This window comes from Mustela putorius, unplaced genomic scaffold (genome assembly GCF_011764305.1).
Source record: "Mustela putorius furo isolate JIRA1106 unplaced genomic scaffold, ASM1176430v1.1 tig00000275_pilon_pilon_pilon, whole genome shotgun sequence".
Classification (NCBI taxonomy): Eukaryota; Metazoa; Chordata; class Mammalia; order Carnivora; family Mustelidae; genus Mustela; species Mustela putorius.
In genome coordinates, this window is record NW_025421341.1 from 6,880,224 (window position 1) to 6,899,856 (window position 19,633).

Genomic DNA, 19,633 nt, shown 5'->3' on the forward strand with positions numbered 1-19,633 from the left:
AATTACTACTTATTCTGTCATATAGGATAAATACAACTAAGAAATCAATCCTTTTTTATAAATTAAAAATGCATTTAGATTTCCCATCAAGTCTGAAAAACCACTTAAAAATCCTACTGGTGCTTAAGTATATCTAATTCATTTTTTGGCCCAAGTTATAGCTAAAACAGAACATGGGAGAACAATAAAGATGTACAGGTAAGAGGGCAGAAAAAATATCACCCCCCATCAATATGGCAAACGTTAGAATACCACAGAGCTATCAAAGAAAACAGGATACAAACATTAAAAAGGCACTTTTAAAAAGGAATACTGCACTGGTTAATATCCAGCACCAAAAGGTTTAGTTTTCAAATGATGAAGAGACACAAATGATCTATAATAAATGCATTATAAAACTACAAACTATTACTTATATTATTGCTTTCAGAGTAGCAAAGTGACAAAAAAGTATAGTAAAACTAAAGTCTTCCATAATACTGTCTTTCAGAGAAGTACAGTTGATACTTGGTATAGGAAACAACGTAACATTCCTCTAAGACTTAATACATTTATCAGTTACAAAGTAGAAAATTCAGAGATGAGGATTCAAAGCTAGAACCCTGAGTCCAAACACATGATCTCAAGCACTATGCAATCCTACTACTGTAAAGGCTAAAAAAATTTCAACATGCCGGGAAGAGAAGCACCTCATTCATGTGGGGGTACAGACAGGCAGGGATATAATGTTGCTCCTTTTAACATTTTTGAAACTTACTGATTTCACACTTATTCCAGGAAAGAAGCCATTGATGACAACATGAATGGAATCTTGCAGCACACTGGTTCGAAACCTTTCTAGTAAATCTCTCTTAGAACCCAAACCATAAAGCACAATGTTGAACCCCAGGCTGTTAGGAAAGATAGCATTCATGACATTAAAGTTCGGTACCTCTTAATTTTTTATAATCAACTAGTTTCTTTAAGTCGATGAAGAACATGGAAAGGACTAGGGTGACTGAGTAACTACACCGATTCCCAGTTTATACACGGGAGAAGCACAGCTTTACTGTGTACACGCCACACTTCAGTTCCAGCTTTGGGAGCTTTCTTTCCAGCTCTTTATTACCTTTCAAGTGATCACTGGCTGGAGGCAAGGGAGAACAGCAGGGACAAGGCACTAACCGTTCCACAGGCTGAAGCAGAGTTTTAATTGATAGATTAAACAGGAAAGGTTAGCGGAGGCCAGGCCACAAAGGTCTTGTTAAGTCAACTAAGACATTAAGTAGACTTGATTTCAAGGACAATGACCATTTAAAAGCAACTACTCAGGTGTTAACGGAAATGTTCTAAGTAGGAAAGTAGCATGATATTTTCCGGAAGACAGTGCTGGCTGAATGGGGGAATGGACAGAAGGAGAGACAGACCGCCAAAGACTATGGACTTGAATTAGGTATTATGGAGAAAAATCATAGTTGTCAGGAGCTTCACATGTCCAGTCAACAGGATTTGGAGTGGTTAGATGTGGAAAGTGATGGAAAGGGAGTATTTCAAAATAACTTTTTTTTGGCATCGGCAACTACATGAATGGCGTGACATTCATTGTGCCAGGCTGCTGGGGCAGGTGGGAATGATGGGTTTAAGAGGAATTAAATTTTATGTATACTGAATTATTTACAGGACATCCACTTGGAAACCTCCAACATACACTGAGATACCTTTATCTGCTGCTGCGGAGTGATACCTGGGCTGGGCCAGAGACACAACTATGGGAGTTTTTCACTGCGAAAAGCAACCAAAGCCAAGAGAGTCAGAAGATCCAGAACACCAAGCACTACGGGTCAAGCTAAAGATTGACTCCATGACTGTTCATAGAGGTCAGTCGGGAACAGTATTTGCGTGATACCCTGTAGCAACGTAGGGGAGTCTACAAATAGAAGAAAAGCAATGACCCCCACGCACAGATCAGCAAGGTAGCAGCAGCTTTAAAAAGCGGAATTCAGAGAGTTGGCAGTTCTGCTGAAGTAGCTGACTGAGGTCTAGGCTGGGAAGCGAAGCTGAACAAGTTATCAGAGCTGACCTATTAGAAGGAGGAAGTGGTCTGTGGGGGATGGGATCAGAGCGAAGAGTTACTTTACAAATCTATAACGAACAGATCTATAAACACTTACTGGGAGAAGCTGAGGACCTAGCAGGAAGATAAGCATGACCCTTTGATGTATTATTGGCAAAAGAAAACCAGGATCAATTGGGAAAATTGTGTCGATTTCTGTTTTTACTGCTCGGTGGACCTGCCTTCTTACTTATTCCAGTGACCATGTAACTGTGAGTATACGTTTACAATCGCACACTTTTTAAGCACTTCCTTATACTAAGATCCTTTTTAATAAAAGTATAAAAGTAATTATAGCAAAAAAAAAAAAGTTTTAATAATTCCTCTAGTTATTTTAATGGGAATTTAAATTTTAACATGAAGTATGTGAAAAATGGTAAAATTGAAAAACTATTCTAAGAAACAATTTTCAAATGGTAAAGTAATGTTTATAGGACAGATATAAAATTCTGAAGCTCTATAGTACATGAAAATAGAATGAGATCAAAATAAATATTATATCCTTTTTAGGAACTTTGCTGTAGAAAACTGGACTTAAATGTAACTGATATCAATCTTGACAAATTAGATTTTCAAATACTTAGGTAAGTAGTAATTAGTAATTAATAATTAGTAATTAACTCCTTAGGAATTCTAAGTTATTTAACCATTGGCTTTCGCATCTGATAAATTTAGACACATTTCTTAAAAACTAGAATTTGAGATGAGTCATATAATATGAAATTTCTACATGAGTCATAAAATTAGGAAAAATACCCATTTTTTCAAATTCTTGTATATAAGAAGTATATCAAGTTGATTGCAAAAAGAAAATTCAGTGTTAAACTGCTTTAACACAGACATATATGTTATTTTACAAGGGTATGAAATGTTGATAGTACATACCGTAACTGCAACATCCACTTATGAAATAATTGTTCATATTGTTGATTTAGTTGTTTAAGTTCAGCAGAAAAGGAAGGAGAAACTTTGCCCAATAAGTTACGCAAAGTTTGCTTTAAAAAAAAAAAAGAAAATCATTCTCAAACCATAAACATCAAAAGCAGTCCAAACTAAAAATATTTCACTAGAGGTAGAGGTTAGAAGAGGCCAGTGGTAGAAATATTACTGTAATCAGGTTTCGTAATGAGTGCATTAACGGAATACACATAACATTTCAAGTATGATTTAAGTGTTTTCTTTAAAAAAATTTTTTTTTAGAGAGCATGAGACTGAGAGCAAGAGAGAGCGTGCATGTGAGTGCAGGGGGAGGGGAGGAGGAGAGGGAATAAGAGAATCCCAAGCAGGCCCCCCACCTAGTGCAGAGCACAGTCCAACATGGGGCTCGATCCCATGACCCTGAAATCATGACCTCAGATAAAACCAAGAGCTGGACTCCCAAATGAGCTACCCCAGCACTCCTCTTTTCTTAAAAATTTGTAAGCATCGTTTTCAGTACAAATATATAACAGTAAAGAATTTCTCAAGTTTTGTTTAGAACCATTTCCATGTTTATAAATTCCAAATATAAGGCTTTAATTTCTAAAAATATTATTACCATAAGTAGATGATTAAACCTGCCTCCCAGCTTTTACAACAAATCCAAAGAGATTTTTTTTTATTTTTTTTTTAAAGATTTTATTCATTTATTTGACAGGGAGAGAGAGAGATCACAAGTAGTCAGAGAGGAAGGCAGCGAGAGGGGGAAGAGCCCAATGCGGGCCTCGAGCCCAGGACCCTGGGAGCATGACCTGAGCTGAAGGCAGAGGCTTAACCCACTGAGCCACCTAGGCACCCAATCAAACAGATTTTTAAAAACCTACGAATTTGAAGAAATGTGAAAGCTTATGGTAACAGTGAAATATGAATTCTCAGAAAACATTAAAGGTTCTTTATAATTTACCATTATCACTAGTAAAATAAACTTGTATCTTTGTTTCTCTACCAAGAGCTGCTGCTGCTGCTTTTTTTTTTTTAAAGTAGGCTCCACACACAGGATGCGGCTTGAACTCTTGACCCTGAGATCAAGACCTGAGGTTGAGTCAGTAAATCCCGCTCTACTGACTGAGCCACCCAGATGCTTCATTAACATTTAATTTTTTAAAATTTTTATTTATTAAATATCTCTACCCTCAACGAGGGGCTCAAAACAATGATCCCAAGATTAATAGTCACAAGTGCTAGCCAGGTAAGCCCCAAAGCTTCTTCTAACAAATCCATCTTTGATAAGTACAGCAAAGTTTTGTGTTTTTCTTTCATTTTTTTTTTTAAGGTTTTATTTATTTACTTGACAGACACAGGGAGAGAGGGAACACAAGCAGGGGGAGTGGAAGAGGGAGAAGCAGGCTTCCTGCCGAGCAGGGAGCCCCATGCGGGGCTCGGTCCCAGGACCCGGGGACCATGACATGAGCCAAAGGCAGACGCTTAACGACTGTGCCATGTAGGTGCCCCTAGATTTTAAGGAAGTGCCTGGGTGGCACAGTGAGATAAGCATCCAACTCTTGATCTCAGGTCGGTTCTTGATCTCAGGGTTGTGAGAGCATGGATAGGACTTAAAATAATAAATGAATGAATGAATAAGATTTTATTTTTAAGTAATCTCCACACCCAATGTGGGACTCAAACTCACAATTCCAAGATAAGAGTCACATGCTCTACTGACTGAGCCAGCCAGATGCCCCAGTATGGCAAAGTTTTTTAAACAATAACGTAAATAAACTGCAGAACGTACATTGCCCGGTACCCAAAACTTAGAAATTCATGCTGGTGAATCAAATATAGCTCACTGTCTGAAGAGAAAACTCTAGCAAAAAGCTATATATGCGGGGCGCCTGGGTAGCTTTAGTGGGTTAAAGCCTCTGTCTTCAGCTCAGGTCCCCCCTCTCTGCCTGCCTCTCTACTTGTGACCTCTGTCAAATAAATAAAAATAAAATCTTAAAAAAAAAAAAAAGCTATATATGCATTTTACCTTGGGGCCACCATTTTCCCATGATTCTATCCCTTAAGTAAAATACTATTTTAATAGTACAGGGTAGAGGCGGTTAGCTATGTCTGCAGCCAGTGCAAGGCCTTCCCTTCCCTCACTGCTGGCAACAGGTGTTCCTTTCATTTGAGCTCTTTCGGCATCTCAGTCCTGTGAAACCCTGCTTTGACTCTAGACTCATTCCCCCTTCTCCCATGTTGCTTATATCGAAATAGATGCATTATGTAGATGTTAGTTCCATCTCCTCCCTGAAATAGTTCGGTTTCTTGACATGTTTTCAGTTAGTCTTTGATCTGAGTCTCAATATCAATAAGCCAGCTGACAAAAACAGAAACAATGACATCACATCATGTCTTCTAGGTCACAGCAGCTTATCCTCTATATATCTCTTTTCTGTGTCTGTGAGAAGCCCTGTATACCCTAGAAAACCGCAAAAATTCTAGTTTAAAAATAGTTAAGTCTCCAAGCTCCTGGAGCCAGTAACAATCTCTTCTTGATCCAGAGTATCCACCCCACTCTCTACTGAAAAATTTTCTCACTCAAATAGGTTCTCTCTTCTCTCTGGAGGTGATTAATCAAAACCCTGAGTATAACTGGTATTTTTTATAAACTAAGATACCAGAGCCATAGTATACAGTAACCTTGTTACCTTATGGTACTGAGCAGGTTTGCCGTAATTTCAAGAAGCAGATCCATTCTGCTCTTTGCAAGGTCTGTAACTAAGAGGCCGGTCACAGTCCACTTTATGACCAGTGTGCAGTTCAATGAATATGTGAGTTCAAGAATAACAGAGATTAATGCTGCATGGATATCCAAGAAACTATGGCCCTGATGATTATCATAAATCCTGAAGAAATAATAAAGTACTTAGAGAAAAAATTTCAGTTATGGTATATCAAACAGATTTCAAGTTAACCATTTACCATTTTATATAATGAAGTATCAATCGGGTCTCTTTAATTTGTGTTTCCTTTTATCAGGACAATAATTCGGTTTGTGTAAATTTACCCTTCAAATTTGTTGTTTATGCGGTGTACTTTTTATTTTTATTTATTTATTTATTTATTTAAAAAGATTTTATTTTTTATTTGACAGAGATCACAAGTAGGCAGAGAGGCAGGCAGGGAGAGGGAGGAAGGGAAGCAGGCTCCCTGCTGAGCAGAGAGCCCGATGCGGGGCTCGATCCCAGGACCCTGAGACCATGACCTGAGCCGAAGGCAGAGGCTTAACCCACACTGAGCCACCCAGGCACTCCTGCGGTGTACTTTTTAGTTCACACTTTAAAAAAAATATAGAAGCAACATTCCTTACAACATACCTGATCCAGTTTGGCTCGCTTTAGTTTCTGCAGTGTTCTGTCAGAGGTCAAAACTTTTGAACTGCTATGAGCTTCAAAATATTCTTCTACCAAATCACTCTGAAAGCGGATACAGCAAAATCAACTCTTAGTTTCAGATATTTTTAAAATTCTGAAGAATTTTTAATTTTTTAAAAGATTTTATTTATTGGGGTGGGAGGCGGGTAGAGAGAACAAGCAAGAGCCCAAGAGCCAGGGCAGGGAGAAGCAGACTCCCTGCTGGGCAGGGAGCCTGATGCGGGGCTCGATCCCAGGATCATGACCTGAGCCTAGAGGCAGACGTTTAACCCACTGAGCCACCCAGGCATCCCTAGATATTTGATTTTGTTTTGTTTTGTTTTTAAAGATTTTATTTATTTATTTGACAGAGAGACAATGAGAGAGGGAACACAAGCAGGGGGAGTGGGAGAGGGAGAAGCAGGCTTCCCACGGAGCAGGGATCCCAACGTGAGGCTCAATCCCAGGACCCAGGGTCATGACCTGAGGCAAAGACAAATGCTTAACAACTGAGCCACCCAGGTGCCCCTAGATATTTGTTTTTATCAAAACTAGACTATAACATTAGCATAAGAGGATACATGAAATTCTTTATTTGGCTCTATTTTCTTTTTGAAGCAACACCACAGATTAAGGACCAAGGACATCTAAATCTAGTAGTAAAACTGAGTAACTCTTAGGATCATAAAAGTTAAAGAAATGACTAGATGGAAGTAGTCTGTTCACAAAAACGATTCCTAAGTTCCAACATAAAATTTCCATTCAGACTCCTATCGGGACCTTCATTTGCCTTACATAGTTCTAACAAATTCTTTAACAGCTGAAGAACTGGAAATGAGGAAGATATCGGCCATAAAGTAAAAGACCAGCTTACTGTTGCAGTGAAATGGCTCACTACTTGTTCTGCAGACGTGGGGCAGGACTCACCGCCACGGGGGGGGGGAGAAGGGATGGAAAACCTTCCAAGCGGTATAGGCTTCCTAGACTCCCCGGAATCTTTACACACAGCACCAGGTAATGAGCTTTTTCTCAGGCCACGGTGCTTACAGTGTTCTTCTCAACAACTCAACACGACCCACAGCCACTTCACAATACCACTTGTACTGACTTGAATATATCAGCAATGTTATAAAAACAAAACTATCTAAAAAGGTATTCACTGAAAAGTCTTGCTTCCAATGATCCAATCAAAATTTATTTAAAAGCTCATTTTTATACAACTGAACTGAGATGTCACCTTTAGCATGTGGCATTGATACATGATTATGAATGCAGACAGGCAAAACAGAAAGTTCGGAAACAGACACAATACAGACAGGCATACTTATGGGAAAGACTAAAAATACAGAAGTAAAGAAAAAAAAATTATGTTGATCCCCCAAATGAATCTCTTTAGGGTAGCTTAGCTTTAAGATAGTACACAATTTTTCTTTAAGGTTAAAGTCTCCACTTACTGTTTTATCTCTTTTCATTTTCTTAGAAGGTGTTTCTTTGCAAACAGGAGCTGACATAGCTTTATTCTGAGATGGACTCTTTTGGCTCATTGTGACTTCGTCAGTGTCCTCTTCACATTCTTGGGCAACGCCATCATCATCTTCTGAGTTGGAAGCAGAATATTCGCTTTCACTGTCAGACTGAGACCTTGGACCTGGCGGGGGGAAAGCAAGTGGGAACATTTGAGAGTCTGACGAGAGGCAGTAGAGGGTAATGGAAAGAGCGTGGACTTTGAAATAAGAGAATTTCACTCCTGGTTTTGTCATTACTTTCTGATTTCCCCAGAGCTAGTTATTATATAAAGTTTCCTGAGCGCCAGTTTCCTCATTTCTCAAATGAAGCTCACAGTGCCTAATTTAATGAACCATTGTGAAGATCACACGGAAAGGTACACACAGCAACTAACAATGCCTGACATCCAAGAACTGTTAATCGTACCTAGTATCGTTTTTTCTTCTTCCTTGCTAATGAACTCTCATTTTGTAAAATGTGGCAATGTGTCTCACCCTAAGGAATAAATCATCATGGTAATTATCTTTTCTTCTGTCAGATACTTGTTTTCCCAGCCTCTTTTGCAATTAGGATTGGCTATGTAACCCTCTGATCAATGACACTTGAGGTAAAATTACTTGAGGTAAAATAGAAGCTTCTGGGAAATATTTCCCTCACTTATGGAGGGAAAGTCCCTTATTTATACCAATACCTTAAAGGTAAAAAAGCCATTTGCAATATGAAGCAGAAATTTCGGGTTTTTTCAGTTTTTTTCCTCAAACCGAAAGAGGGAAAATGCTGGTGACAGAACAAGAAGATAGGAAGAACCTGGGTCCCTTTATGACACTGGAGTTACCTCAACCATGGAATGGTCTATTCCTATACTTTTCATGAAGTGAGATAAGTATATGTCTACAGCTTAAGCCATTATTGTAGAATTTTCTGTTGCTACCTATACAAAAAACACCATCCTGAATTGACTCAAAAAATGGTAGCTACTATTCTAAGTATTACTAACAGACAGGCACATTCCATCCCAGAGCCAATACAAGCATTTTATTTTTAAACAAACCATAGCAACTTCTACTACTCCCCAGAAATAATAAAGCTAGTTTTACACTCATGAAGAATAAAACTACTTTACACTCAACAAAGTTTAAAACTTTTATAAAAAGTTAACTTCCAAAATAAGAAAGTTCTTAAGCCAAATCAGTATATCAGTTTTGAACAACATATACATTTCAGAATATCTAGAGTCCACATATAATAACACACAGATCTAAAGGAACAGAAAAAAGGATTTGATTTTGGGAGCACATATACCTTAGCAGAGTCATTTTTATACTGACTGCTGCCCACAGCAAATGCATGGGTTAGAAGTAGCAGAAGGAGCCAGAAAACGCTTCTACCTCATTGACATGTACACTTCTACATGTCTGGAAGGGACTGAGAAGGAAGAGGAAGTTTACCTTCTCTCTAAAAGGGATGATTCTTGATCTCAGGGTCATGAGTTCAACCCCATGGTGGGCCTAGAGCTTACTTGAAAAAAAAAAAAGGATGGGGCGCCTTGGTGGCTCAGTCAGTTGGGCATCTGACTCACTCTTGATTTTGGCTCAGGTAAAGGTCTCAGGGTGGTGAGATGAAGCCCCGCACAGAGCTCTGGAGCTCCACACTCCGCAGAGAGTCTGTCTCTCCGACCCCTCAACATCCCCCCCACCGCCTGCTCATGCACTCTCTCAAATGAATAAATCTTCAAAAAAATAAATTTAAAAGATAACAGCAGCTAACACCGATGAAACGCACATCAGGGTCAAGCGCTATACTAAGCACTTTTGACATCTTTTATTTCCATTCCTCTCAGAAGGACTCTGGGGCTGGTACAATTTTCACCCCTATTTTGTAAATGAAAAGCCTGAGCCCCAGAGAGGTCTCTGTAAGTGGCAGGCCGAAGATAAAAAAAACAAGCAGCCTAAGACGAGAACCAACATAAACCATGACTGCCCCTTGTAAAAACTCAGTTTCAAAAGAAATACATACCTATTAATCTTTTCCTCAGACCACTAGGTGCTGCTGACAGAAGTTCACTTTTATCGCTTTTCTGTTTAAAAATAAAGCAATACGGTTTCAATAATCAAATAATAATGATGACATGTAAATTAATGATGGGTGCGTGGAAGGGGCTAGAAAAGAAAAACGTTTTGTTTTCATTAGACTCCCTTTGAATTAGAAGACAATGACAAATGACTCTGTTAGGAAAAAATAGCAGAAAGCAACAAAAACAATGCAACAAATTCCAAAGGATTCCTACAGTGATTCTAGAAGTTGTATTCCAGACATCTATAAAGTATTTTCTATGACGTAAGAAAAAACAAAAAGTATATGAATTAGCCTTTTGAACCACTTTCACCCATCAGATTAGCACAATATTTCTTTTTAAAAAATTGATAATATCCAATGATAATGAGTAGGTGAGGAAATGGGCACTCGCATACATACGGCAGGAGGCCTTTAGATGTGTTTGAAATTTACTGGTGTTGAAGTAACACCTTCTGTGAGGAGGACAAAGAGATCTCTACATTTTACTCCATTATGTTAAGATTTTTAAGCACTTCACAGAAGTATAAAATCTGTTTTTCTTTTCCTCCACACAACATAACACTCTAACACCAATAAATCTCTATAGCACATTAAAATACCCACTGTTGTATAATGTTAGTATTGATAAAAGATAAAGTCCCGGGGTGCCTGGGTGACTCAGTGGGTTAAAGCCTCTGCCTTCGGCAAAGGTCATGATCCCAGGGTCCTGGGACCGAGCCCCGCATCGGGCTGTTCAGCAGGGAGCCTGCTTCCCTTCCTCTCTCTCTACCTGCATCTCTGCCTACTTGTGATGTCAAATGAATAAATAAAATCTTAAAAAAAAAAAAAAAAAACCAACAAAAAGATAAAGTCCCTGTGTTATTTTGGCAATATGAAATTATGACAAAAAATTCACGTCTGTTGTCTTGTAATAGGTTGTTAGTGTTAATTTTCAATGTTAACACAATCTGATTTGGGATATTAAAAATAGTACTGTAGGGCACCTGGGTGGCTCAGTGGGTTGGGCCGCTGCCTTCGGCTCGGGTCGTGATCTCGGGGTCCTGGGATCGGGCTCTCTGCTCAGCGGGGAGCCTGCTTCCCTCTCTCTCTCTCTGCCTGCCTCTCTGACTACTTGTGATTTCTCTCTGTCAAATAAATAAATAAAATCTTTTAAAAAAGTACTGTAATAAATGAACTGCGCCCAATGGATTTATAAAGTATATGAACTTTTCTGATCCCGATCCTTAAAAAATGTTTTTACATTTTGCACATCTTGATCTACATGTGCATACAGCATACCATTGAAACAAATTATAATGAAATAATACTTACAAAATAGAGTTTCTCAATTTTATTCTCTCATTTTTTAAACTGCAGGTCATAGCCTACTAAACTCATCTCAAGACTGAAAGTGGAGACAGCTGTGCCTCCATGTGGATTAATTATCAGGGATGGAAACATCTGTGTCAAAATAACCGTTGTGGAAAATTCTTGCTCAAAAAGGTAAGGCTATAAATTAATAAATAACGACAGTGTTTGCTACAGAAATTTTTGCAAACTACCTTATCTAGACAGTTTGCTCATTTGGGCATCCTGGTCTCCCATCAGGATAACAGATAATTCAGCAAGGCAAGCAGCTAATCCAACAAGAGTTCATTCTTCAGGACTCCGTTCAAGATCCTCTCTTTTCTGTGTCCACCAATCTTTAAATATCATATCATGAGTTTTGTCTATACATATCAGTTTCCCATCCTGATAGCTGTGCATAAGCCTTTTGAGTCCAGATCCCCAAGCCCTATAAATATTCTCTCCTGAATCCCCCCTTCTAAGATAGTGCACTAAGACTGCCACTGTGACGTTGTCTCTCATCGTGGTCAGTCTTCTGATGGTTTCTTAGGGGAACTGACAAGATCCACTTATGTATTGTGATCCACACCTTGAAAAGGAATGTGCTAATATATCTATATTCTTGACTGGATTATGGAAATGAGTTTTGTTCTTTGATGGTCATATAGTACATACGATATAATACAGGAAGAAAGCATTATCAAAGACAAAAGGAGACTCTAACATGGCTACTCTCACATCTAGACTTGCCTAAATAGGGGCACCTGGGTGGCGCAGTGGGTTAAGCCGCTGCCTTCGGCTCAGGTCATGATCTCAGGGTCCTGGGATTGAGTCCCGCATCGGGCTCTCTGCTCAGCAGGGAGCCTGCTTCCCTCTCTCTCTCTGCCTGCCTCTCTGCCTACTTATGATCTCTCTCTGTCAAATAAATAAATAAAATCTTAAAAAAAAAAAAAAAATTTTAGACTTGCCTAAATAGGACATTTGTACACAGGCCATAACCATGACCCTGAATGTCTATACTCACATTCTTATAAGGAGTTCCCCAAATTTAGCATATGCACAATTCCAGGCACGTCAAAATTTATAGCCTTCAAGCCTGGATACACATACTCACACATACTCATTGTGATGGGTTCATTCATGCCCATCTGGGCTTGTTCATATCCAGAGAGGGCCACTTGACAAGGCAGAATGAAAAACCAAAAACACAAAGGGAAGAATAAAAATTGTCAATTCTTTTCAGCTACCCTGGAACAAATTTACCAAAACCAACCTGGTATTCCAATGTAAATTATGAAAGGATATACTAATGGATTTAATGGATCTTGGCATCAGTCCCTCAAGAAACCTCATAACATTATGTAGAAAAGCAAAGCAAAGCAAAACCAAACAAAACTCATAAAATTTCCAGGCCGGTTCTACTAAGGTGAAAATTCCCAGAGATAGTTCTGATAGAAACGGCACAGGGGTTGGGTGTAGAACACCTGGCTTCATTTTTCATCTTTTCTCTTTCTGAGTTAGATGAACTCAGACGATCACTTCCCTTCTGGGAACCTCGGATTCTTCATCTCACGTAAGGTATCCCGTACACTGAGATGAGTGCCCAGCTGTCATCATGTCTTTGTAACACTAATGTTTTTGCTTGTTTTCGATCAACCGCTTACCTTCAACTGAACTTTGTCTGAAGCAGAATGCTCTGAAGAATAAAAGAAAAAGGCATTACTTACCACAGTACTTCAATTTTCATCATAGCCTAGTTTCATTCAACTGCTCCACACTCTCCATAAACTGTGGACTTCCAAACCCCCCAAAGCCTTATTTCAAATAGAATGTGGCAAAGCAGTTCCTTCATGAGCATTCAACTAACTCAAGCCAATGATAAGAGGCTTTTGTTTTTTTTAATTTCCATATAATGTGTTACCTGTTTCAGGGGTACAGGTCTGTGATTCGTCAGTCTTACACAACACACAGCGCTCACCACAACACACATCCTCTGATCACAGGGTTTGAAGAGTATTTCTAGTTGACCCTGTCAGTTTGCACAACTTCAATCGGCACAATTATTTCCCCCTTTTATTGAGGGCTAAATATGGGTATACTAAGGCACAAACTGGGTATTAACCATATTTTGTTGAATGAATTTTCAGAACAGAAAAGAGTATATAGCAATGCAGTTACACAAAAACAAGAAGCATAACTTGAAGCAACTAAGAAAACTCTACTCAAAGAGCTGAGATAGAATCTTACCCTTGCTACACTGAGGAATGTTTATCATAATTTCAGGATCATTCTTCAAACCAAATGAAACATTTTTTCTTGGTGTGTTTGCTAGTTCTGAAGCTGTAAACAGACAATAGTATATAAAACAATCTTTAATGGATGACAGCAGATGAAGGTGGAAATAGCTTCATTTCACTTACATAAGTTTTTTTTTTTTTTAAGATTCATTTATTTATTTGAGAGAGAGAGACAGAGCGCCCATGTGCTAGAGAGTAGGAGGAAGGGCAGAGGGAGAGAATCTTCAAGCAGACTCCCACCAAGTGTGGAGCCTGACGTGGGGCTCAACCCCATGACCCATGAGACCTGAGCCAAGATCAAGAGTTAGCTGCTTAAAAAAAAAAAAAGAAAAGAAAAAAAGTGGTTGCTTAACCAATTGAGCAACCCAGGTGCCCCCTCACTTACATAAATTCTTAGGGAAAAACAACAAAAAAAGAACCCACCTGCTACTATTACCAGGAAGATACACAAACCTATCCATCTTAAGAGCACTGCCTCTTACCTTTGTTTGCTATGTTCCAAGCATCTTAAGTCTTCTTTCAATTATCTACAGGTGTCTCAAGAAAATACAAATAAACAGTTTTGGCCTTACTGCTTTCTATAATTGTCATTCTTTCTCCCTCTCTTCTCCACTGACAATTTTACACTCTTTCCACTCTTTCCATTTCTTTATCATACACAGCTGAGGCATACCTTTACTAGGGGTAAGAAAGAATGGCCAGAAAATAGGATCTAGAATCAAATGGAAACTGTGTATGTTTAAAACTATGCTTTAAAGGGGCACCTGGGTGGCTCAGTGGGTTAAGCCGCTGCCTTCGGCTCAGGTCATGATCTCAGGGTCCTGGGATCGAGTCCCGCATCGGGCTCTCTGCTCAGCAGGGAGCCTGCTTCCTTCTCTCTCTCTCTGCCTGCCTCTCAGTGTACTTGTGATTTCTCTCTGTCAAATAAATAAATAAAATCTTTAAAAAAAAAAAAAACTATGCTTTAAAAATTCTTAACTCTCCCACCACATGTGGTTTATTTTATTTTGTGTCCAAAGTTCTGTAATACATGTGAATAATATATAAACTATAAGAGAGCACTGAACAGATGGCTGTTTCTTCAACTGAGCATCAGATTAAATAGTTGGCTTCTAAAATAGAGGGCCATTTTAAATGAAAACTATAATCTTTACCTTTAAAGATACTTACGTTTTCAATTGCATGAGAGCCATGCGGAATGGAGCCTAACTAAGGAATGGATTTGTATTTCCCAATTTAACATACACTGGCCCCGGGGCGCCTGGGTGGCTCAGTTGGTTGAGCGACTGCTTTCGGCTCAGGTCATGATCCTGGAGTTGCGGGATCGAGTCCCGCATCAGGCTCCCAGCTCCACGGGGAGTCTGCTTCTCTCTCTGACCTTCTCCTTGCTCATACTCTCTCTCATGTCTCTCTCTCAAATAAATAAATAAAATATTAAAAAAAAAAAAAACACCATACACTGGCCCATTGTTCACTGAGAAAAAAAGGGATATACTATTTAAATTATATCCTTGCCCCCTTTTGCTTTTAAAGGAGAAAGTATACTTGAATTTGTGTAAGTTAAAGCCACTTTACTGACTCAAATTCTTCCTAACCTGTTTCACAGTTTTAGCCTCCAAACTTGAAATGGATCCAGAATACCCAGGATAGTCTCCACAAATGAACTGCCTTCTTTTTTCTTAACTAACCTCCTTGGTCTTCTGTATCATTGACTAGAAATTTTTTTTATCTTACTTTGAAACTATTCCTCCATTTGCATTCTAGGACATTATCCCGGCCCACAGCTACTGCTGGTAGTTATTCCATCTTTTCTCTGCTTTCCCCTTTACATGTTCTATCTCTAAGTATTCCTAAAACCAGCCCTTTGCTTTCTCTTCACACCAGAACAATGTGCTATGTTTAGATTAAAGGCTGTTGATCTAAAGGATAGGGAAAAAAGCTTTACATCAACAAAAACCTACATTAAGCACAAAGTGATTTAGCTGGGATCATTTTGGTTATTTGTTGCAACATGGAAAACTTCTGTTTTTAAGTAACTCTTAAACTACAAAAGGGAAGGAAAAGGAAGAGTTGAAGAGGAAAAAGAGTAAAAGTTAACCACATACAGCTCTTGACTCTACTAATAAAAAATTGGGCATATATTGTCTTTTTCATTTTTCTAATAATTCATTTGTACTGTATTTTATATAGCTGGTCTGTAACCAATTGGAAATTTTAAAATAAAATTGTAAAATTTTCTTTGCTTTCTCATTAGGCTATTATTTATCCTATCAACCTATCTATTTTTTAATTTCCCTAAAGTCTTCCCTTTCTACAAGCTTGCTGAACTCCTTCCTGTTCTCTACTGGTATTTCTACCAAGTTTGCTCTTTATTTGCTCTTCTATTGCATTCATTTAATTATCCAAGACATGTATTTTAAAAAGCCGCCCGGTCTAACTCCTAGTGTATTTCTAGTCCTGTATCTTCATTAGCCCAATTATATTTAACCATTTATATACAGTAATATATGATTTTATGGCCAATTATATTTAACCATTTATACGCAGTAATATATGATTTTATGGCTTATTATGAATAATAAGCAAAAATTTATCTAAAAAATACTAAGGCTGGAGTGCCTGGGTGGCTCCGTTGGTGTATGACTTGTGTCAGGTCATGATCTCACCGTCCTGGGATCAGGCCCTGCATGGGGCTCTGTGCTCAGCGGAAAGTCTGCTTCCTCCTTTTTCCTCAGCCCCGCCCCGCTCTCTTACTCTCTCAAATAAATAAAATCTTTAAAAAAGAAAAAAATACTAAAACCTTCTACTTCACTGATATAATTAGATGTAAACACAATTAGCGACAATACTTAATAAGTGAAAGAAACTATTTAAAGACCATTACAGAGGAGCCTAGGTAGCTCAGTGGGTTAAGCCTCTGCCATCAGCTCAGGTCATGATCTCAGGGTCCTGGGATCGAGCCTGGCATCAGGCTCTCTGCTCAGCAGGGAGCCTGCTTCCTCCTCTCTCTGCCTATTTGTGACCTCTCTCTCTCTTTCTCTGTCAAATAAATAAATAAAATCCTTAAAAAATAATATTAAGTAAAAATAAAAAAATAAAGACCATTATAACTAAACATTAGTCCTAACTAAAACACAGATTTTATAAAATGTGATCAATTTCAAATTATCTAGAAAATCATCTTTTCATGACTGAATATATATATTTTTTCCTTTTTTAAAGATTTTATTTATTTGACAGAGGGAAAGAGAGCATGAGCAGGGGGAGCAGGAGAGAGAGAAGCAGGTTCCCCACTGAGCAGGGAGCCCGATGTGGGGCTCAATCCTAGGAACCTGGGATCATGACCTGAGCTGAAGGAAGACAGCCAACGAACTGAGCTGCCCAGGCGCCCCCATGACTCTCTTTCATTTGTGTTGACAGAAATGTACAACATAACAATACTTAAGTTTCTTGCATCCCATATAATGGAAGACCTACATCATGGTTATTATATGCATGTTGAAGATCTACTAGGAGAACTTCTACTTGGCAACTCTTCTGGGGCTCCTCTCCACTATTAGTTCTGTTTCTCCAATGTTCTTTGTCCTGTTTCACGGTTTGGGGGTTTCAGGTTAGTCTTGGTGTCTATCTGATCCTTTCTGTAATAATTGTTTTAGCATTTATTCTCTGGTTTCTCAGCAATCCTACACAGAATCCAGTCTTTTTCATAAGTCAAAAAACTTTCAATTACTTGATGTGGATTATAAACTCTAAGAAATAGATCAGTTACTATAAATTATCGTACTTGCCATGTTAGTTTCAAAATTAATAATGAATTTCATATTAAACCTTTTAGAAAAACTGCATTTTGCAAATAATTAATTATTATGTTCTATTACATACGTCTTAAGTTTCTCACTTGATCTTGAATGTTTACTTGGTTACTGGCCAGAATGACTGCATAAAAACACACTACTTCAGAAATACATGTCGGTGTTCTATAATTACAGATTAAAAGCCCTCTTACACCACTATTACATTTTACCGGGTGGTTAATTATTATTCCCTACTCTTGACTTCTTGGTGTCCCAAACCTTCATATACTTATGGGCCTCCTTAATTTTCAAACTGCTTTCACATGTTATTTTCCTTCCTCCAAGTTTTCAAATCTAACCCCCATACCACAGAACCCACATAAAGTTTAATTTTAATGTTGTATGCAATTTATTTTAGTCTAGTTTTTAAAAATCAGTAATTCATGTATAATTAATGTAAGTGGTAAGTTAAGTAAGAAAATGTCACAATAGCCCATTTGTAGCAATTTTATAGCTTTCTACAATATAAACATTTTTATATACATAGTATAAAATTCTTATTTAATAAACTCAAAATATTTGTGATTTAGGTGACTCATATACTTAAAAATTTATTCAGAGCCTGTGCTACATGTGGGAAGAAGATGAAGCCAGGAGTCCTAAGATGAGAAGCTCAAAACCTAGCTGGGAACAGAAGACATATATGAGCATGAAAATCTGACTTTATGTATGCTTGAAAATGTGATTATAAAATGACATCCCTCATTCTTCTAGGGATGCAATAAGATGATAACTGTGGGGAATGTGGTGAAGTACACCTTCTTAGAAAAGCAACTTACCTAATTTAGCCATCTTTTCAGAGTGTTTTCTGTTCTGAAAAGAATAAACTTTATTCCCACCATCTGCAGCAGAGCCATTTTTCAAGGATTCTGAAAGAGAAAATGCAATATGTTTTGGAAAAATAAGCAATAATAAGAAAAAAATCTTTACTAAAAACCTAAGATTTGTACCCTCTATTGTCTTGCATAAAGGTTTAACAATACATATTTATACATAAAATATTTTTAGAAATACAAAAGAACTATTTCTATAAATTTTAAACACAGAAAACCTATTACTCTTCACAATAAACACACACACACACACACACATACATACACTGCACAGCTCCCCTCCCGAAAGCCCCTCCAGACTGAGGGAGATACATTCATCATACTGTTGCCCCTAAGGCGGGAAAACCAAAGAGACTCTAGTATGTTTTCTTTCTGAAGCAAATACACAAAGTGCGATGGAGCTGAGGCTGAGATTTAAATAGTTACACGGTTGCAGCTCTCTTACTCCCTATGGAGATAGTGATTTAAATTCATGCAATCATCCCCTTAAATGAAACTGCTACCTGCAACATACCAGATGTGCACGGCTAGTAGCACAGCAATTCTCAAAGTGTGCTGGCGTCAGGTATCTCAGGTCCCCGAGGCCAAAACTGTTTCGTAACACTAAGATATTATTTGACATTTTCTTAATCAAGAGTAGAGAGTGAGGGGCGCCTGGGTGGCTCAGTGGGTTCAGCCTCTGCCTTCGGCTCAGATCATGATCTCAGGGTCATGGGATTGAGCCTCACATTGGGCTCTCTGCTCAGCAGGGAGCCTGCTTCCCCCTTTCTCTGCCTGCCTCTCTGCCTACTTGTGATCTCTGTAGAAACATAAATCTTAAAAAAAAAAAAAAAAAAAAAAGAGCAGAGAGTGAGGTATTCCAGATGTGTGACGTGTGATGGTGTATGACAGCACCATCCCGTGGGTTAATGGAGTGTGTGAAGCAGATACGAAAACCCAGCTGTCTTCTATTAAGCCGACATTAAAGAGATTTGCAAAAATGTAGAACAGTGACTTCTTCACTTATTTTTTTTTTGAAAATTGTTGTTTTTCATCTAAATATGCTGTCAATATGTACTGGGTTTATTACTGTTACTACAAAACAGTGCCAACTTGTCCAAAGTCAGTGCTCCCTATCCTTACTGTTTTGAGTCCCCGTAATATAAGCACTAATACTTGGCATTATCCAGACTCCTTACTCTTTGCCAATCGAGTGCATGTAAAAATGAGTCTTATGGGGAGAGCTGTTTCAATTTCCCTTTTCCTAATCACTAATAAGGTTGAACATCTTCCCACAACTTTATTTCCAAGGAAGAAATACCTTCTTTATCCTGTGACTTGTCATCTTACTTCT

At 38.3% G+C, this 19,633-nt stretch overlaps 1 protein-coding gene and 1 long non-coding RNA gene across 8 annotated transcripts in view; one reads left to right on the forward strand and one right to left on the reverse strand.

Annotated features, from left to right (window-relative positions):
- ORC2 (origin recognition complex subunit 2) overlaps positions 1 to 19,633 on the reverse strand; it is a 45,651-nt gene that overhangs the window by 11,061 nt on the left and 14,957 nt on the right. For all 6 annotated transcript variants that reach the window (XM_013062325.2, XM_004764138.3, XM_045078540.1 and 3 more), the window contains 8 exons: positions 18,247 to 18,336; positions 13,564 to 13,656; positions 12,981 to 13,012; positions 9,931 to 9,991; positions 7,863 to 8,056; positions 6,373 to 6,471; positions 2,978 to 3,087; positions 758 to 890 (listed from right to left, as the gene is read on the reverse strand). In XM_013062325.2, coding sequence (XP_012917779.1) covers positions 758 to 890; positions 2,978 to 3,087; positions 6,373 to 6,471; positions 7,863 to 8,056; positions 9,931 to 9,991; positions 12,981 to 13,012; positions 13,564 to 13,656; positions 18,247 to 18,336 — 812 coding nt within the window. The remainder of the gene's footprint in view (positions 1 to 757; positions 891 to 2,977; positions 3,088 to 6,372; positions 6,472 to 7,862; positions 8,057 to 9,930; positions 9,992 to 12,980; positions 13,013 to 13,563; positions 13,657 to 18,246; positions 18,337 to 19,633) is intronic.
- On the forward strand, positions 885 to 18,308 carry LOC106007012. 2 transcript variants are annotated; one of them, XR_006606343.1, is made up of 4 exons: positions 885 to 1,856; positions 2,135 to 2,304; positions 11,347 to 11,472; positions 17,998 to 18,308. It is a non-coding gene; the product is annotated as an uncharacterized LOC106007012 (long non-coding RNA). The 2 variants fall into 2 exon arrangements; XR_001181471.2 differs by having other exon boundaries at positions 885 to 2,304.